This window comes from Mus musculus, chromosome 12 (genome assembly GCF_000001635.26).
Source record: "Mus musculus strain C57BL/6J chromosome 12, GRCm38.p6 C57BL/6J".
Classification (NCBI taxonomy): Eukaryota; Metazoa; Chordata; class Mammalia; order Rodentia; family Muridae; genus Mus; species Mus musculus.
This window is the reverse complement of record NC_000078.6, coordinates 24,986,035-25,000,005: the sequence shown is the minus strand read 5'-3', so window position 1 is coordinate 25,000,005 and position 13,971 is coordinate 24,986,035. Positions and strand designations below refer to the sequence as shown.

The following is a 13,971-nucleotide window of genomic DNA, read 5'->3' as shown; positions in this document are numbered from 1 at the left end:
TAAGTTCTCTTCCTGTGTTGTACAAGTGGTGCAATAACTACTGACCCAAGCCAATGTCAAGAACTTTATGTGCTGGGTTCACTGGAAGATACAAAGACGGAAGACAGCATGGTTCTGGCTTTATATAGCTGATGATAGAAAAGGAAAAAACTTCATAACCAAGAATAATTATAAAACCAACAACATGATGCACACTCTAAGAGGTAAACTTTGACCATTCATTGTTCTTTACACTGCTGTCTTCGTCACTACCACCCCTCGCACATCCTGCACTAACCCCAAGCCCAACCCTATCCTTGGTGTCTCCTCAGAGTCTCATCCCACCCTTCCCAATGTCTGCTGGTCACAGTCCCCTGACTCTCTATCAGCCCTCAAACTCAACATATCCTAACCACCCAACTCCATTCCACAGTCTCAAGCCTATGAGAAAGCAAAATATCCTCAGCACATAAAATCTCTGGAAAACATACGCAAACTCACAAATATGCTGAAAATGACACAGAGCAAGATCAAACATCTTGTTTCCAAGTTTATTTCTGTGAAATGGTCTATGCAAAGCCAGATGCAAGATTCACACAGGCATCACTCAGAAATTAAAGGCCTACCAGCACCACACCAAAGGTGCCGTGCACAGCTCTGCTCTTACCTTGTCCACAGCAGACACCCTAGCCCCCTTATCCAGCAGCAGCTCCACCACTTCAATATTTCTCATCTTGGTGGCCTTTATTAGTGGTGTCTCGCCATCCTGTGGGCATAGACAAGGTTTAAAGGACAGAGCTCTCCTTATTTCAGTAAGTCCAAATCTGAAATATTCTAAAGAAAACATAATTTACAAACTGTCAAGGAGATGCTTTCCCAACCAGTGATTTGCATGGAAATAGCTTTATATTACTAAGGCACTTTAACCTTTTTATTGAATTACAAATATACTTTCTCGTATAGGACACTTGCACACACAACTAACTGCAACCACAGTTTCACATGATTTGAGTAAAACTAAAATGTCTGATATAGGGAAGCAGACACAGCTCACAGAGGTTGTCTAAAGCAAGTATGTTCTGCATTCCAAACAGAACACAAAGAACCTAGGGCAGCAATCTCTTCACGGTTTGTGAAGAACTGGCAGAATGTTTCCTGACCCAGGACATCACCACTACAAGGCTGGAATCATTCAGCTAACAGAACAAAGTGTGCCCTGTACCTTCGTGCATATTTCCGTATCAGGATTGCACTGCAGGATATCTCTCACCATTGTCGCATTGCCTTTCTCAACAGCCCAATACAGTGCAGTCTTATTGTCCTGTAGAAGGAAAGAAAATCACGTGAGATGCAGTACTAAAAGCTGCTATTTGTGAACATAAAGTGTGAATACTTATACTGGTGGGAAATATCAATCTTCATGACATCTAGGATTTACTTCTGAGAAACTCTTTATGAAAGGATCCTAGAAAAACTTAGTATAATTAAGTAAAACAGGAGTAAACCACAGAGTTGATAAGCTATCTTTTGTTTCTGTGGTGCCTGATGGAGCCCAGGGCCTCACACACTCTAAGCAGGCACTAGATCACCGGGCCAAATCCACAGCCCTAAAATACACTGTGAAATGCAGTCAGGGAGATAAAACAGATTACAAGTCACCAATACCTGAACTCTGCTATGGACAAGTCATTATTAAATACGCTAGCCCAGCAAAGACAGTAAGTAGGAATGTGTTTCTGACAGACACAGGCATTCCTTTTGTAATTTTATTTGCCTATATTTATTTACTCTGTACCCTATACTGTCTTGAACAGCTCAGCTCCTTCAGTAACCTACCTTGCTCAAAAACCAAACCTTTGACTCACACAGACCTGGAAAGCAGAGCTTCAGAACATCAATTAAAAAACTGATTAAAGCTGGGCAGTGGTGGCGCACGCCTTTAGTCCCAGCACTTGGGAGGCACAGGCAGGCGGATTTCTGAGTTCAAGGCCAGCCTGGTTCACAGAGTGAGTTCCAGGACATCCAGGGCTATATAGAGAAACCCTGTCTCGAAAAACCAAAACCAAACCAAACAAACAAACAAACAAAAAAAACTGATTAAAAACAGATGCACAAAACTGATAGACACAGTTGTCAGTGGTCTGAAAACAGGTGATCTAGGGACCATCCATTAGTGAAAATAAGGCCTTTAACTGAGAACTGACTCCTGTAGCTGCCACACTAGGTTTCCCGTGTCAACATTTCCCTAAAGGTTTGTTGGCCCCAGCCTATGGCATGTGCACAAGCTGCCCAGTGCAGTCAGTGGGCCAAAGTTCATCATGTGCAGAAGCTCAGGGACCAGGAATGGGGGTCAGCCCCCTTGGAGCTGGAGTTTAAGGCCTCCCAGCATAGGTGTCCCCTCCAAGAGCAGCAAGCACCCTAACAAGATAACCACCTCCAGCCCCTTGTTTCAGTTTAAGACGAGTTTCACTACACAGCCTAGAATGGTGTGGGACTTTTTTACTTGTATCTGAGTTTAAGTGGGCATTAATTCTGGAACTTTAGAATAGTGCCAATGAAACACCACCACCACCACCACCACCACACAGCCAATGCATTAGGGCGCACATGTTTTCATCTCCACAGAAAGGAGGAGGAGCAGCATCCTGACTACTTGACACACGCATTCATGGTCACCGCAATGTGAGCGCACATACCTGCCCTCTAATGTCTATATCAGCGTATTTTTGGAGAAGTGCTCGAACAATTTCAACATGACCACCTCTCACAGCGCCAATCAATACAGTATCCCCACTCTAAAAGGAAAAAAAAACACAAGGTCAGTTACTAAACAAAGAACACAGTTCTGAAATTAAGGCTACTTGTTTATTAATGTAATAGATTTGTTCTAAAAATCTCTTTGAAAAAGATGATCACTATATTAATTAACTGATAATATCTGATATTAGCAACCTTCTGCGTATGACACAAAGGACATTAGTCTTTAGAATAAGGACTCATGAAATTCCATGATGAAAACTTAAAAGGATAAATTACTCAGGTAGAGTCTAGTCTCTTGAAGACAATTTCTCATCACACATCTAATTGAAGTCACAGGATACTGACAGTTTGGATGTTACATAATAAATCCTCTTCAAAGACTGCCGTGTGATAAGAGCAACAGGCTCTAAGTTGGGGGCATAGAGCTGATATGCTGTTGTGGCTCTGAAGAACAGCAGGGCTGGATCCCAGACTAGTGTCTGTGGATACAGCCAGTGGGCAGTCACAGGCAAAGGGCAGACAGGCTACTTCAGCTTCCTGTGCAGGAACTGAACCAAGTTTAACGCCTCACAAGCACAGCTCCTCAGATGACATTCATCAAGCAACAGCCATTTTGAATCACAGCTTTCCACTACTTCAAATACTAATTTTGCCATGGGCTCGGGTATCTTGTCATTTCATTGCTAAATTGCAGGTCAGTTGTAGACTTCTGTGCTAAGTGAGCCAGCAAGCTGTTGCCTGCTTCCATCCTGAGGACCCCAACAGGCTGCAAGTCAATTAATCAGTCCTTGAGGGTTCTAAGTCTAGCATTGTGGTATCGTATTTTAGCTACACCACAAACAGCATACATAAACCCAAGGCAGGCCAGTTCTATAGCTAAGAATGTTAGCATCGGAGTGGGTGAGGACCAGTCCACTGGTAAGTAATCCATTTCCCTGTTACAGTGTGCCAGGCACCACTCTAGGTCCTTGGAAACAAGAAGATAAGGTCCCAGTCGTAAGCAAATTTATAGTCTAATAGAAAACAATATACAGGGCGGGTGTGGTGGCGCACACCTTTGATCCCAGCACTCTGGAGGCAAAGGCAGGCGGATTTCTGAGTTCAAGGCCAGCCTGGTCTACAAAGTGAGTTCCAGGACAGCCAGGACTATACAGAGAAATCCTGTCTCAAAAAAAACAAAACAAAAACAAAACAAAAAAACAAAAAAAAAAGAAAAAGAAAACAACATACAATCAAAACAAAGAAACCAAAGCAAACACTATGCAAATAGAATAGCATAATTGATCAAAGTAACTGAGGAGGTCTTTTGGACTGGAAAGCTAAGGATGACCTTTCCAACTAGGTAGAGTGACAAACGGGAGCCACCATGTGTAGGCAGCATTCTAGACTGAAAACACAGCCATGCCTCACAGTGGGACAAGATCATGTGCAAAGAAAGAGAAGGGACTTAGCAGGGCTGCACCCTTCTAAATGGGGAAGATGGCACAAAATGAGGACAAGGACTCAAGTAAGGACATTGACATGCAGAGTCTGTATTCAAATGCAGTACACATCCATAGAGGCTTCAACAAAGGAGTGTGTGCGTTTAGCCACAAGCAGAGGTAAAGCAAAGACAATAGAGGATCTGTTATGATTTGTTTTAACAACAGGAGAGGGTGGCTTTGGTCAGGGAGGCAATGGTGGTGGTGAAGCTAGGTAAAGGGCAAGTTTTACATGGAGTCAGCAGCGCTGCATGGGGTAGGGAAGGAAAAGGGAAAGCATCAGAGTGGGTAGTGGGCCGTTCGCTGAGAGAAAGAAAATGGAGGAAAATGGCTGCAGTAGCAAAAAGACAAAACACTCCTCTTCCATTTTATTTTGCTGTAAGTTTTTAAAAACTCACTAAACATACATCCAAGTGGAGAGTTCTGAACACATATGTGAAACCTCAGAGAAGAAGTCAGGCAAGAGAAAAAAATCTTAAGTATAAAGGTACTATCTAAGTCCTGGGACAATGAATAACATCAGCTATGAAAAACACATATAGGAATACTCATCAAAGAGAGTTACAAATTAACCCTACGTGTGACATTTCTAGTAACCAAACTATTTGATAAAAATAAGGACATTATTTAACAAGACTGGAAATTTTATTAGTTTCAAAGGTAGGAATAAAACTTCTCTTAAAACAAGTTCATGTCACATGTGAAGAATCTTGATGATAAGGAGCCAATTTTCTGTCTACTTCACCACTAATAACAAATCTGAAGTAGGCCCCTACCCTGTCAGGTATGTTCACGTATGTTCCGGCGTCCAACAGGTCCTGCACAATTTCTATATGTCCCTCCTTCGACGCAATCATCAGGGCTGTGTTTCCGTCCTTATCAGTCAGGTTCACGTTTGGATTCCTTTTCAGAATCTCCTTCACTGACTGTGTGTAGCCCCCTTTCACTGCCACAATCAGTGCAGTCATCGAATTCTTAGAAAGAAAAGCAAACAATTAGTGTGCTCTGGAAAATACAATATGCATACCACAATCAGAAAACTATTTTCAAGCAGGTGAGCTCTTTGCAGCTGCTAGAGAGATGGCTCGCTCACTGGTTAAAAGTTTTTGCTGCTCTTGCAGAGGACTGGAGACCACCTGTGAGTAACTCCAGCTCCAGAGAATCCCAGGCCTGAGGCCCTCTTCCAGTCTCCGCAGGCCCCCCACTCACATCATACATCCACAGGCAAACACAGGCACACACATATAAGTTTTAAAATATAATTCACATTTTAACAGCTGGTGGTGCCTTGAGCACGCTAGGTAAGGGCTCTCCCACGGTAATGCTCCACCAGTCACTAGGAGTTACTTCTGACAGGGCCGACACGAAGGCTCAGCTGTAAAGACACAGCTGCCAAGCCTGATGGCCCCCATTTGATCAAGCCTCACCACTCCACAGGCTGTCCTCTGAATGCCAGTGTGCAGTGGCTTACATGTGCCCTCTTCTACTACAGAAATAAACAAATGTGGTTAAAATTTTAAGTTATTTCTGACAAAATACCAATATAAATAACCAGACATATGCCAAAAGTGGCTGGAGGCATATGTTCAGGTGTTTTAAAAATTGTTTTTACATTTTTTTTCTTGTGCGTTCACTTAGGCATATGCACATATGGAGGTCACATCAGTCTTATGGGTTCATTTTCTATCTGCATCACATGAATCCCAAGGGCAGAACTAGGGTCACCAAGCTTGGCAGCAAGGGCTTTATCCACTGAGCCCCTGAGCCATCGGTATTTTCAGTTTTCAAAGACACACAACTTGTGTTACATAATGGGTGGACGATCTAAGAGTTCAGCTTTCTCGATGGTAACCTGCACTGATCTATATGCAGGGAACAAACCCTTTCACTGATGTAACAACGATGAAAGACAGACCTAAGATTCAACACTTTCTCATCTAAACAACCCAAAGTAAAATGGATCAAACTTGAAACTAAGAATTCTTTATATAAAACATTTAGGGGAAAAACACAAACAATGAATTAAGAATTAGAGCATATTGTTCAGTAAATGAGCTTTCACAGTTCCTACAAGCCCGTTAACGTATGCTAAGTAGTCCTTTAACATCCTGGACACCTTTCTGACATTTAAAGAGAGTTTCCCTTCATCAAATCATCACATCAGCAGCCGCCCATTATGTAACTCAGGAGAGGCAGTGCTGCGGCTCCAGCAGCGAGAGCAGCGCCCTGACGGCTGGGCGGCCACCTCTCCCATCAGGGACGAGAGAAACACTGGATGCCATTGATCTAGGAAGTCAGACATAAACTACAGTTTAACTTGGTTTCAGATGTCCGGAGATTTGGTGGCATCTCCTCTCAGACTCCATCATGTGCAGCCTAACTTAACATAATAATACTAGTAGTAGTCCTCAGTGCCTTAAAACTGCTTGCTGCCCACAAACACTGATTCCTGACATAGTCCTGGACCGTTTATGGAAAGGTTAGCCTCCTCCTGGCCCTGCAGCACTCTCGGCAAGGATGAGATACACAGCTGGTGGTCAGTAATAAATTAATAACTGGTAGTCAGTTAGACTCAACTCCATTTTTAACCTTTTCTCTCTCTGTTTTTAAAGATTTATTTTATTTATACGAGTACACTGTAGCTATTTTCAGACACACCAGAACAGATCGTGGTGAGCCACCATGTGGTTGCTGGGAATTGAACTCAAGACCTCTAGAAGAGCAGACAATGCTCTTAACCACTGAGCCATCTTTCCAGGCCCATCTTTAACCTTCTTAACAGTTCATTTCTGACTTCCTCTGTCTGTTTATTGAGAGGAAAAAAATAACTTAAAGAAATCCACCAAGTCTAACATCACTTTACATTGTCAAGGAGAAGACATTTTAATGGAGCATGATATATACCTACAATTACAATTAAAAATTAGCTTGGCACAGTGGCATACACCATTTGTCCTAGCACTAAGGAGGCAAAACCAGGAGGATCTCTGTGAGTTCAAGGCCCACTTCCTCTACAAAGCCAGGACTACATAGACCCTATCTCAAAAAAAAAAATTTGCTTTTAATTAAAAGGGGGGGAGCTACTTGATCTAAAGAATTTTTTAGTTTATAAGATTACTAAAAAAAAATTATATTTTTGATGGTTTTAATTTCCCAAAATTTATATATATTAGCAACAGATTCTCAAAGGCAAATGTTCATTATGTTTTTTATATTATAGCATCATTAGTTTCAAAGTTAGCAACACGTAGGAAATCTCAGCACTTGGGAGGCAAAGGTAGGAAGAGCCTGAGCTCACTGAAAGCCTGGACTACAGAGTGAAGCTCCAACTCAAGAGGAAAGCATTTACGATTTAAATTACAAAAGAAAGCATTTAAGAACTCCAGGGAATTTTTTCTAGGTTTGTACTAGCCTAAAATATTCCCTTAAAACACAAGCTTCACTCTGCCAGAGGGCCAGGAGAACAGAGGTACTTACAGCTCCTTCTTGATCAACATCAGCTCCCATGGCCAACAAATGCTTCACACATTCCAAATGACCCTTTCGGGCAGCCCACACCAAAGGAGTTGTTCCATACTATTAAAACAGGTAATGAATTCAAAATTACTTTCAGTCATGTACTAAAAGAAAGCAGCTTGAAATGAAGTTATATTTTGAGTATTATTCTTAGATAAGTATTTATACTAATCACAACTCACACAACTCCACACAGTTACGGCATGAAGGCTTTATCACAGAATAAGCACAACTCACAACATCACATTTTCACACAAGAAAGCGAGGCTAACAAGGATGGGAATACAGCAAGTGGGACTAGAAGTCTAACAACAGGAGAAGGGGGTGAAGGAAAACAATTTTCTTCGTCACTGCCTCAGATCAGTCTTAAAGAGATGTGTAAGGAATGCAGAATAAACTCCCCCACTTCGCTCCTGCATCTATAATGTTCCCAGCCTCCTTTGTAGGAAATGCATTGTCTATCTGAAGCACCTTCTCTAACTCCACAGCTCATCAAGGCATCCTAATTTTATCAACTGAGCCTGAGCTCCCATCCCTTGAGCGTCTCCTGCACTTGTTACCTTCTGAGTGGTTGATGTATAAGAGTACATGCTACAAAGTCTGCTCTCTCTCTTTTCCACCATGCTGGCCGGCTTACCCTGACACTACAAAGTCTGCTCTCTCTCTTTTCCACCATGCTGGCCGGCTTACCCTGACACTAAGGAGCAGATAACCTCACTTACATCCTTAAACATAACTCTTGCTATCTGGATGTCCTTACCTTGTTCCCTGTCTACTCCAATGGCTCTTCAGTTAGTAAATATCTCCACTTTTTCTCAAGTTCAAATCTGGTCTTTCCCACTAACTATGTGCACACTTCCCAGTCTCAGCATGAAGTCCGACAGACTGTCATTGCTGATGCTCCGGAGGGCTACCCGCCACATCGCCTTCTCCTGCACTCCCGATCCTATCCTCCCATCTCATCAGGACATTACTCAGCTGTCTCCTCTCTTCCTGCTCCTCCATTTCTGTCAGGTCTCTAGCTCAAGTCCTGAGAATGTAGGCTTGCCTTGCCTACGCAACTGTCTATCAGCCTTTCCCTTAAGAGTCTGTCACTGCCCTTCCTTCCACACACAGATGCACCTTGCAGTCGTTATTTCCAATCTCCACACCACCAGCTTTAGAATTCTAAGCACAAGAGAGAGAACAGAACCTGAATTTTAAGATTGCTATCACACAAACACAGCAGGCAAGACAGAAAACAGGAAGAAGAGTTATAATAGAAAACTTCAAACAATAAAGACATGAGTTCATTAGCCCTGTCTTTTTTGAGAATAATTTAATGTAATGAATATCAAGAACACATGGTCCATAACACAAATACAAGACCCATCTATTACCTGTGAATACACAGGTAAAAATGTTGAAATACAAAAATAAGATACATTAGAGATGTTTCAAATGACACTATTTATAACATAGCACAAGCAGAACCTGCGTGGACTCTGCAACTCACCTTATCAGAGCAATTGACTTTCGCACCATTCTGCAGCAGAAGATGCACTATGTCGGCGTGGCCTCTGCCCGCTGCCCAGATGATTGGGTAGACACTGTACTGCTGGGATACACAGACACGCAAAAGGACGGGGGAAGAGGACAGTCTTTAGATGGACATTTACAACACAAATTTACTAAGTAAATATCAGGAGGAGTAACACAAGGGAATGGTTTTTAAATCAATTAGAGACCAGTCTCCATTTTAAAACACAAATACTCAGACTATATAACTGACAATTAACATGTGTTAAGCCTTAATAATACATATATTTTTGCAGAGTTAACTTATTTAATGTGATTATCTAGCTAATAGGAAATATTAGTAAGTAGAATAAAAGTAAAAAATGTAGAATGTACACAATGTACAGAAAAATAGTCATGTAGGAAAATGGTATGGCTTCTTGGTAAATGTCTTCAAGAAACACAGAGTGAGGGTGCACAGGTAAGGTAACTAAGAAATTCACACTCTGCTTCTGAAATGTTACCCAATTATGGCTAACATTTGAGTTCAAAGACTTGCTTTTTCATTGGAAGATGAGAAAAAGACAGTATACAAAATTTTTATTGTCTTAAAATTCTCACTGGGTCTCACTGGTCATATAGCATTATATATGACAGTCAGTACAATCTAAAAAATTCCTATTCACTATGAAGCATAAAAAGCCTGTTGCCAGGCGGTGGTGGCGCACGCCTTTAATCCCAGCACTTGGGAGGCAGAGGCAGGTGGATTTCTGAGTTCGAGGCCAGCCTTGTCTACAAAGTGAGGACAGCCAGGACAGCCAGGGCTATACAGAGAAACCCTGTCTAAAAAACAAAACAAAACAAAACAAAAACAAAAACAAAACAAAAAAACAAAAAACAATTCACATTAAGAATTCACTTTTTGTTAGTGCTTACCAAACCAGTGACACTTGGGTTGGCACCATGAGAAAGAAGCAACTCCACAACATCCGTCCTGCCTTTGTAGCACGCCCACATGAGAGCTGTCCATCCCCCCTAGAGGACAAAAAGTGGCGTGTAAAATGTACCATCCCCAAGCAAGCAACAACTTTAATCAGGCACTCTCTCTATACATCTTTGTAACACCACTATTTTATAACAATAATAGTCTTAAATTCTTAAGCTCCTCACAAATATGCAGTTGAACATGAACTGAATAAAATCTGCTAAGTCTACAAGTGGTCACTGCAAAGCTCATAGAGTAAACGTCACAAAAGTCACCTAGGGATGTTCATGCTTCTAAGAGTCACTCTGGCTGCTTGCAGCCATAGTACTCAGAAAGCAAGAAGAAGCAGGGAGGGGGAAGGGGCCTAATATGTGCAGGCATTTCACATCCGAGCTAAGTACAGCAGTATCTCCCTAGGTTTGAAACATAAAATCATAGAAATAAAATTGTTGCGTGGCACAGTCTACTAGGAAGAGAGAGGCAGAAAGCTGCAGTGTCTGTAAACTTACGCCCTGAGCACTCTGCAACCTGGCAGCTGAGGGATGGGATGTGTGCTTTGTGTGCCAAGACAGATGATTTCCTTCCTTGCTTGCACTGCTAAAATTGACTTTCTGGAAAGGTAAACATCTGACAGAATAAGACAGAATTGCTCCTTTTTCTCACTCTTGTGCCTTACCCAGAGCATGACCAAACAGGAGGTAGGCCGTAACTGGGGACCATGTCTGCTGAGACATTCAGTGCTCAGGGACAGCAGCCTGGACAGACCGCATTTATAAATAAATCTACTAACATTCCAAAGCCTATACATAACTTACCCGAGCCATTTAAGCTACCTGATGGGCCTTCTAGATTAACTAGACTTAAACTTCCATAGCCAATCCAAATAAAATAAGTTTTCTTGAAAGTACTAAATTATGAATTATCCAAAAAAATGAGCTGAGAACTTTTAATTCTGAGATAAACTGAAATAATAACTATTCTAAACAGGAGACACTGTAACACCAGCATTTAAAACATTTTTGACTCATTCCAACATCTAACCCCAAGTCATAAAAGAGCCTGTCTTAAAAATAAAATAACAGACAGGGTTTCCTGTGTCTCTGTTACCGTCAGTAACTTCCAGCTGACTAGTGCCACCCTGCAGAAAACACACATACCATGTCACGGTGCTCCAGATTGGCCCCACACTTCAGCAGCTCTTCCACAATGTGGATGTGCCCCTCTTTAGATGCTGATATAAGCGCAGTCCAGTTATCCTTGAAAACATTCAAAATGGCATGTTTCAAAATAAAACACAGCATTCCAAAGTGAGGAACGCACTTGAACTTAACAGCCCAAGTGACCTTCCAACTGATACCATGTGAGCCCCTCTAACCTCTGTGGAATAAAGCGGAAGCTGCCTTAAGATGTTGCCTGCCTATGTCAGGACTATCGCCTGCCTTCCTGTCAGGACACCAGTGCAGAGAACAGCACCACAGCTGCTTGTCCAGACTCACCCTGGACCTCTCTCACATCCCATTTTGTAGAAAGGAGAAAAGTGGCCACTAAAACCTAAAGGGCAATCGCGCAGCTAGCAACTGTTCCACAAATTAAAGAGCCTGCAATCTGCCATAAGGACACACTCACACACTTGCACACTCACACACTCATTCAGTATTACAGTATTCAGTACAGCAGCAAGCAGGGACATTAGAAAGATTGTGACAAAGAACTGTGAGAACAGAATTGTCCTAACGTTTATTTAGGGAGTGAATTAATTCAAATGATCACACCAAGAGTGGTGGCACATGCTTTTAATCCCAGCACTGGAGAGTCAGAAGGAGGTCTACACAATGAGACTGTTTTAAAAACAAATAATTCACATGGTCACTCAAAGCAAAAGAATGTAGCCATGTGATCCTGAAGGTGACTCTGAGAACACTGGGAACTCAAAGGAAACTGGGTGGTGATTTGTCCCTCAGAAGCAGTATCAGAAGGGACAATTACCAAGGAACACTATAAATTATAATTACAGAGAATCACTTAACAGCATGGCTCATACATTGAAATATTCTAGAGACATTTAATTGCACAGATATGAGCTTCAGAGTGCCATGTACATAGGAAAAACATGAGGTGCAGATATACTCAGTTATAAGCAAAAAAAAAAATCTCTCCTGATTAAAGAGGTAAACAAATAAAAATAACAACAAAAACCTGTAGCACATTAGGCAAAGGTGAGATATATTTCAAAGCACTTTTTTTTAGATTCATACACCAGTTTATTTCTCAGTCACTGTCAAGAGAAGGTTCCTTCAGCAGCAGATGGGAACAAATCTACAATGGAACAATGTATGGAGAGTGAGAGACCTTGAAACACTAAGTCATAAATACAGTTTCTCCACAGAAATCTCAACTCTCATGGCCCTAGGAACAGAACTGAATCCCAAGCTGTACAACCCCTCTCTTTCTCTATGTACTAGTAGTCGAAGGAACCTAGGACAGGGCAATTTATTCTTTTTCTTAATTTCAAAGCACTTTTTAAAATACTTATTTGTTTATTTATTTATTTTGATGCAATGGCTCACTATGTTGCACTGGCTAGCCTGGAATTCTATGTAGATCAGGCTGGCCTGAAACTCAGAAACCTGCCTGCTTCTACCTCCTAAATGCTGGGATTGGGATTAAAGGCATAAACTACTACATTCGGCCCTCAAAGTACAGCTTTTAATCATTATTCTTTAAATACTTTTTATGAAGAAATTAAAGAAAAGGAGGACTAATGAGTAAACTACTTTATACATACCAGGTCTTCCAGGTTGCAGTTGGCTCCATTCTTAATGAGTTCTTTCACTATTTCCACATTGCCCTGTTCAGCAGCTATCATCAGTGGCGTCTGGCCACACTGGAGAACAAACAGGACAGCAAGCTTAGCAACATGGTGTGCTCTCACTACAACCCTGTTCAGCACTACAAAGGTAGTGCTTTTCACAAAGGTGTGCAAAGCACTGCTGTGTCTCCCATAAATTTTAATTTATCAACAGCTTTATACCTATAGGTTTGGTTTACTGATGATTCAAAAGTCATAAGCTAGGTAGGGTATACAGCTCACTAATGGGCACTTGCCTCAAATGTATATGGTTGTGTGTTCAATTTCCATTAAAAAGTGAATATCAAAGCCATTAAAAATGTAACACCCCCCCCCATAATATTAGTAACCTCTTTTAGGGACTACGAACTCATTCAGAGTCAGTAACCCTGCATAGCACTAGAGTCTGTAAACAATTAGCACAACATGCACAAACTCTCACAGGACCTACGGTAACCTAACTTTCCAGAGAGAATACGCTAGAGAATGACACTTTAATTATACATGTTTTATCTCAGACAGAGACAGAGAGGATGATAAAGTCTAGATGCTACACATATTGACTTTCACATGCAGTTTAAGCCTTCTCTCATAACCTTAACTCATGAAGTATATTTTCCACCTTCCAAAAGTGAATGCAAAGAGAGCTTCCCCGGCCAGAAACCAGGGGGCAGGGCCTGAGCAGGTGATCTAAGAGAGAGCTCCAGCACCACACCCCTTCTACTGCAAGCACAGCACAAGCATGTTCCTTTTCAGAGGTGTCAATCAAGACATGAACAGCCTGGGAAGCACCAAGTTAAGCCATCAGCCAGTAAGCACCCAGTACTAAAGGCAGAAAAGTAAATATTGGAAGACTTTACACCAAAAATGAAGCTCAATTATATAAGCATTTATGCATCTCCCTC

General features: G+C 41.6%; 1 protein-coding gene across 18 annotated transcripts in view; it reads right to left on the bottom strand.

The window, feature by feature from the left end:
- Positions 1–13,971, bottom strand: part of Kidins220 (kinase D-interacting substrate 220) — an 88,250-nt gene that overhangs the window by 63,147 nt on the left and 11,132 nt on the right. For 12 of the 18 annotated variants that reach the window (XM_006515259.3, XM_006515260.4, XM_017315243.2 and 9 more), the window contains exons 3-11: positions 13,004–13,102; positions 11,376–11,474; positions 10,170–10,268; positions 9,232–9,333; positions 7,698–7,796; positions 4,997–5,194; positions 2,676–2,774; positions 1,202–1,300; positions 647–745 (exon numbers count right to left, since the gene is read on the bottom strand). In XM_006515259.3, the coding sequence (XP_006515322.1) occupies positions 647–745; positions 1,202–1,300; positions 2,676–2,774; positions 4,997–5,194; positions 7,698–7,796; positions 9,232–9,333; positions 10,170–10,268; positions 11,376–11,474; positions 13,004–13,102 (993 nt within the window). The remainder of the gene's footprint in view (positions 1–646; positions 746–1,201; positions 1,301–2,675; positions 2,775–4,996; positions 5,195–7,697; positions 7,797–9,231; positions 9,334–10,169; positions 10,269–11,375; positions 11,475–13,003; positions 13,103–13,971) is intronic. The other 6 variants (XM_006515258.4, XM_030246980.1, XM_030246979.1 and 3 more) reach the window with 1 other exon arrangement.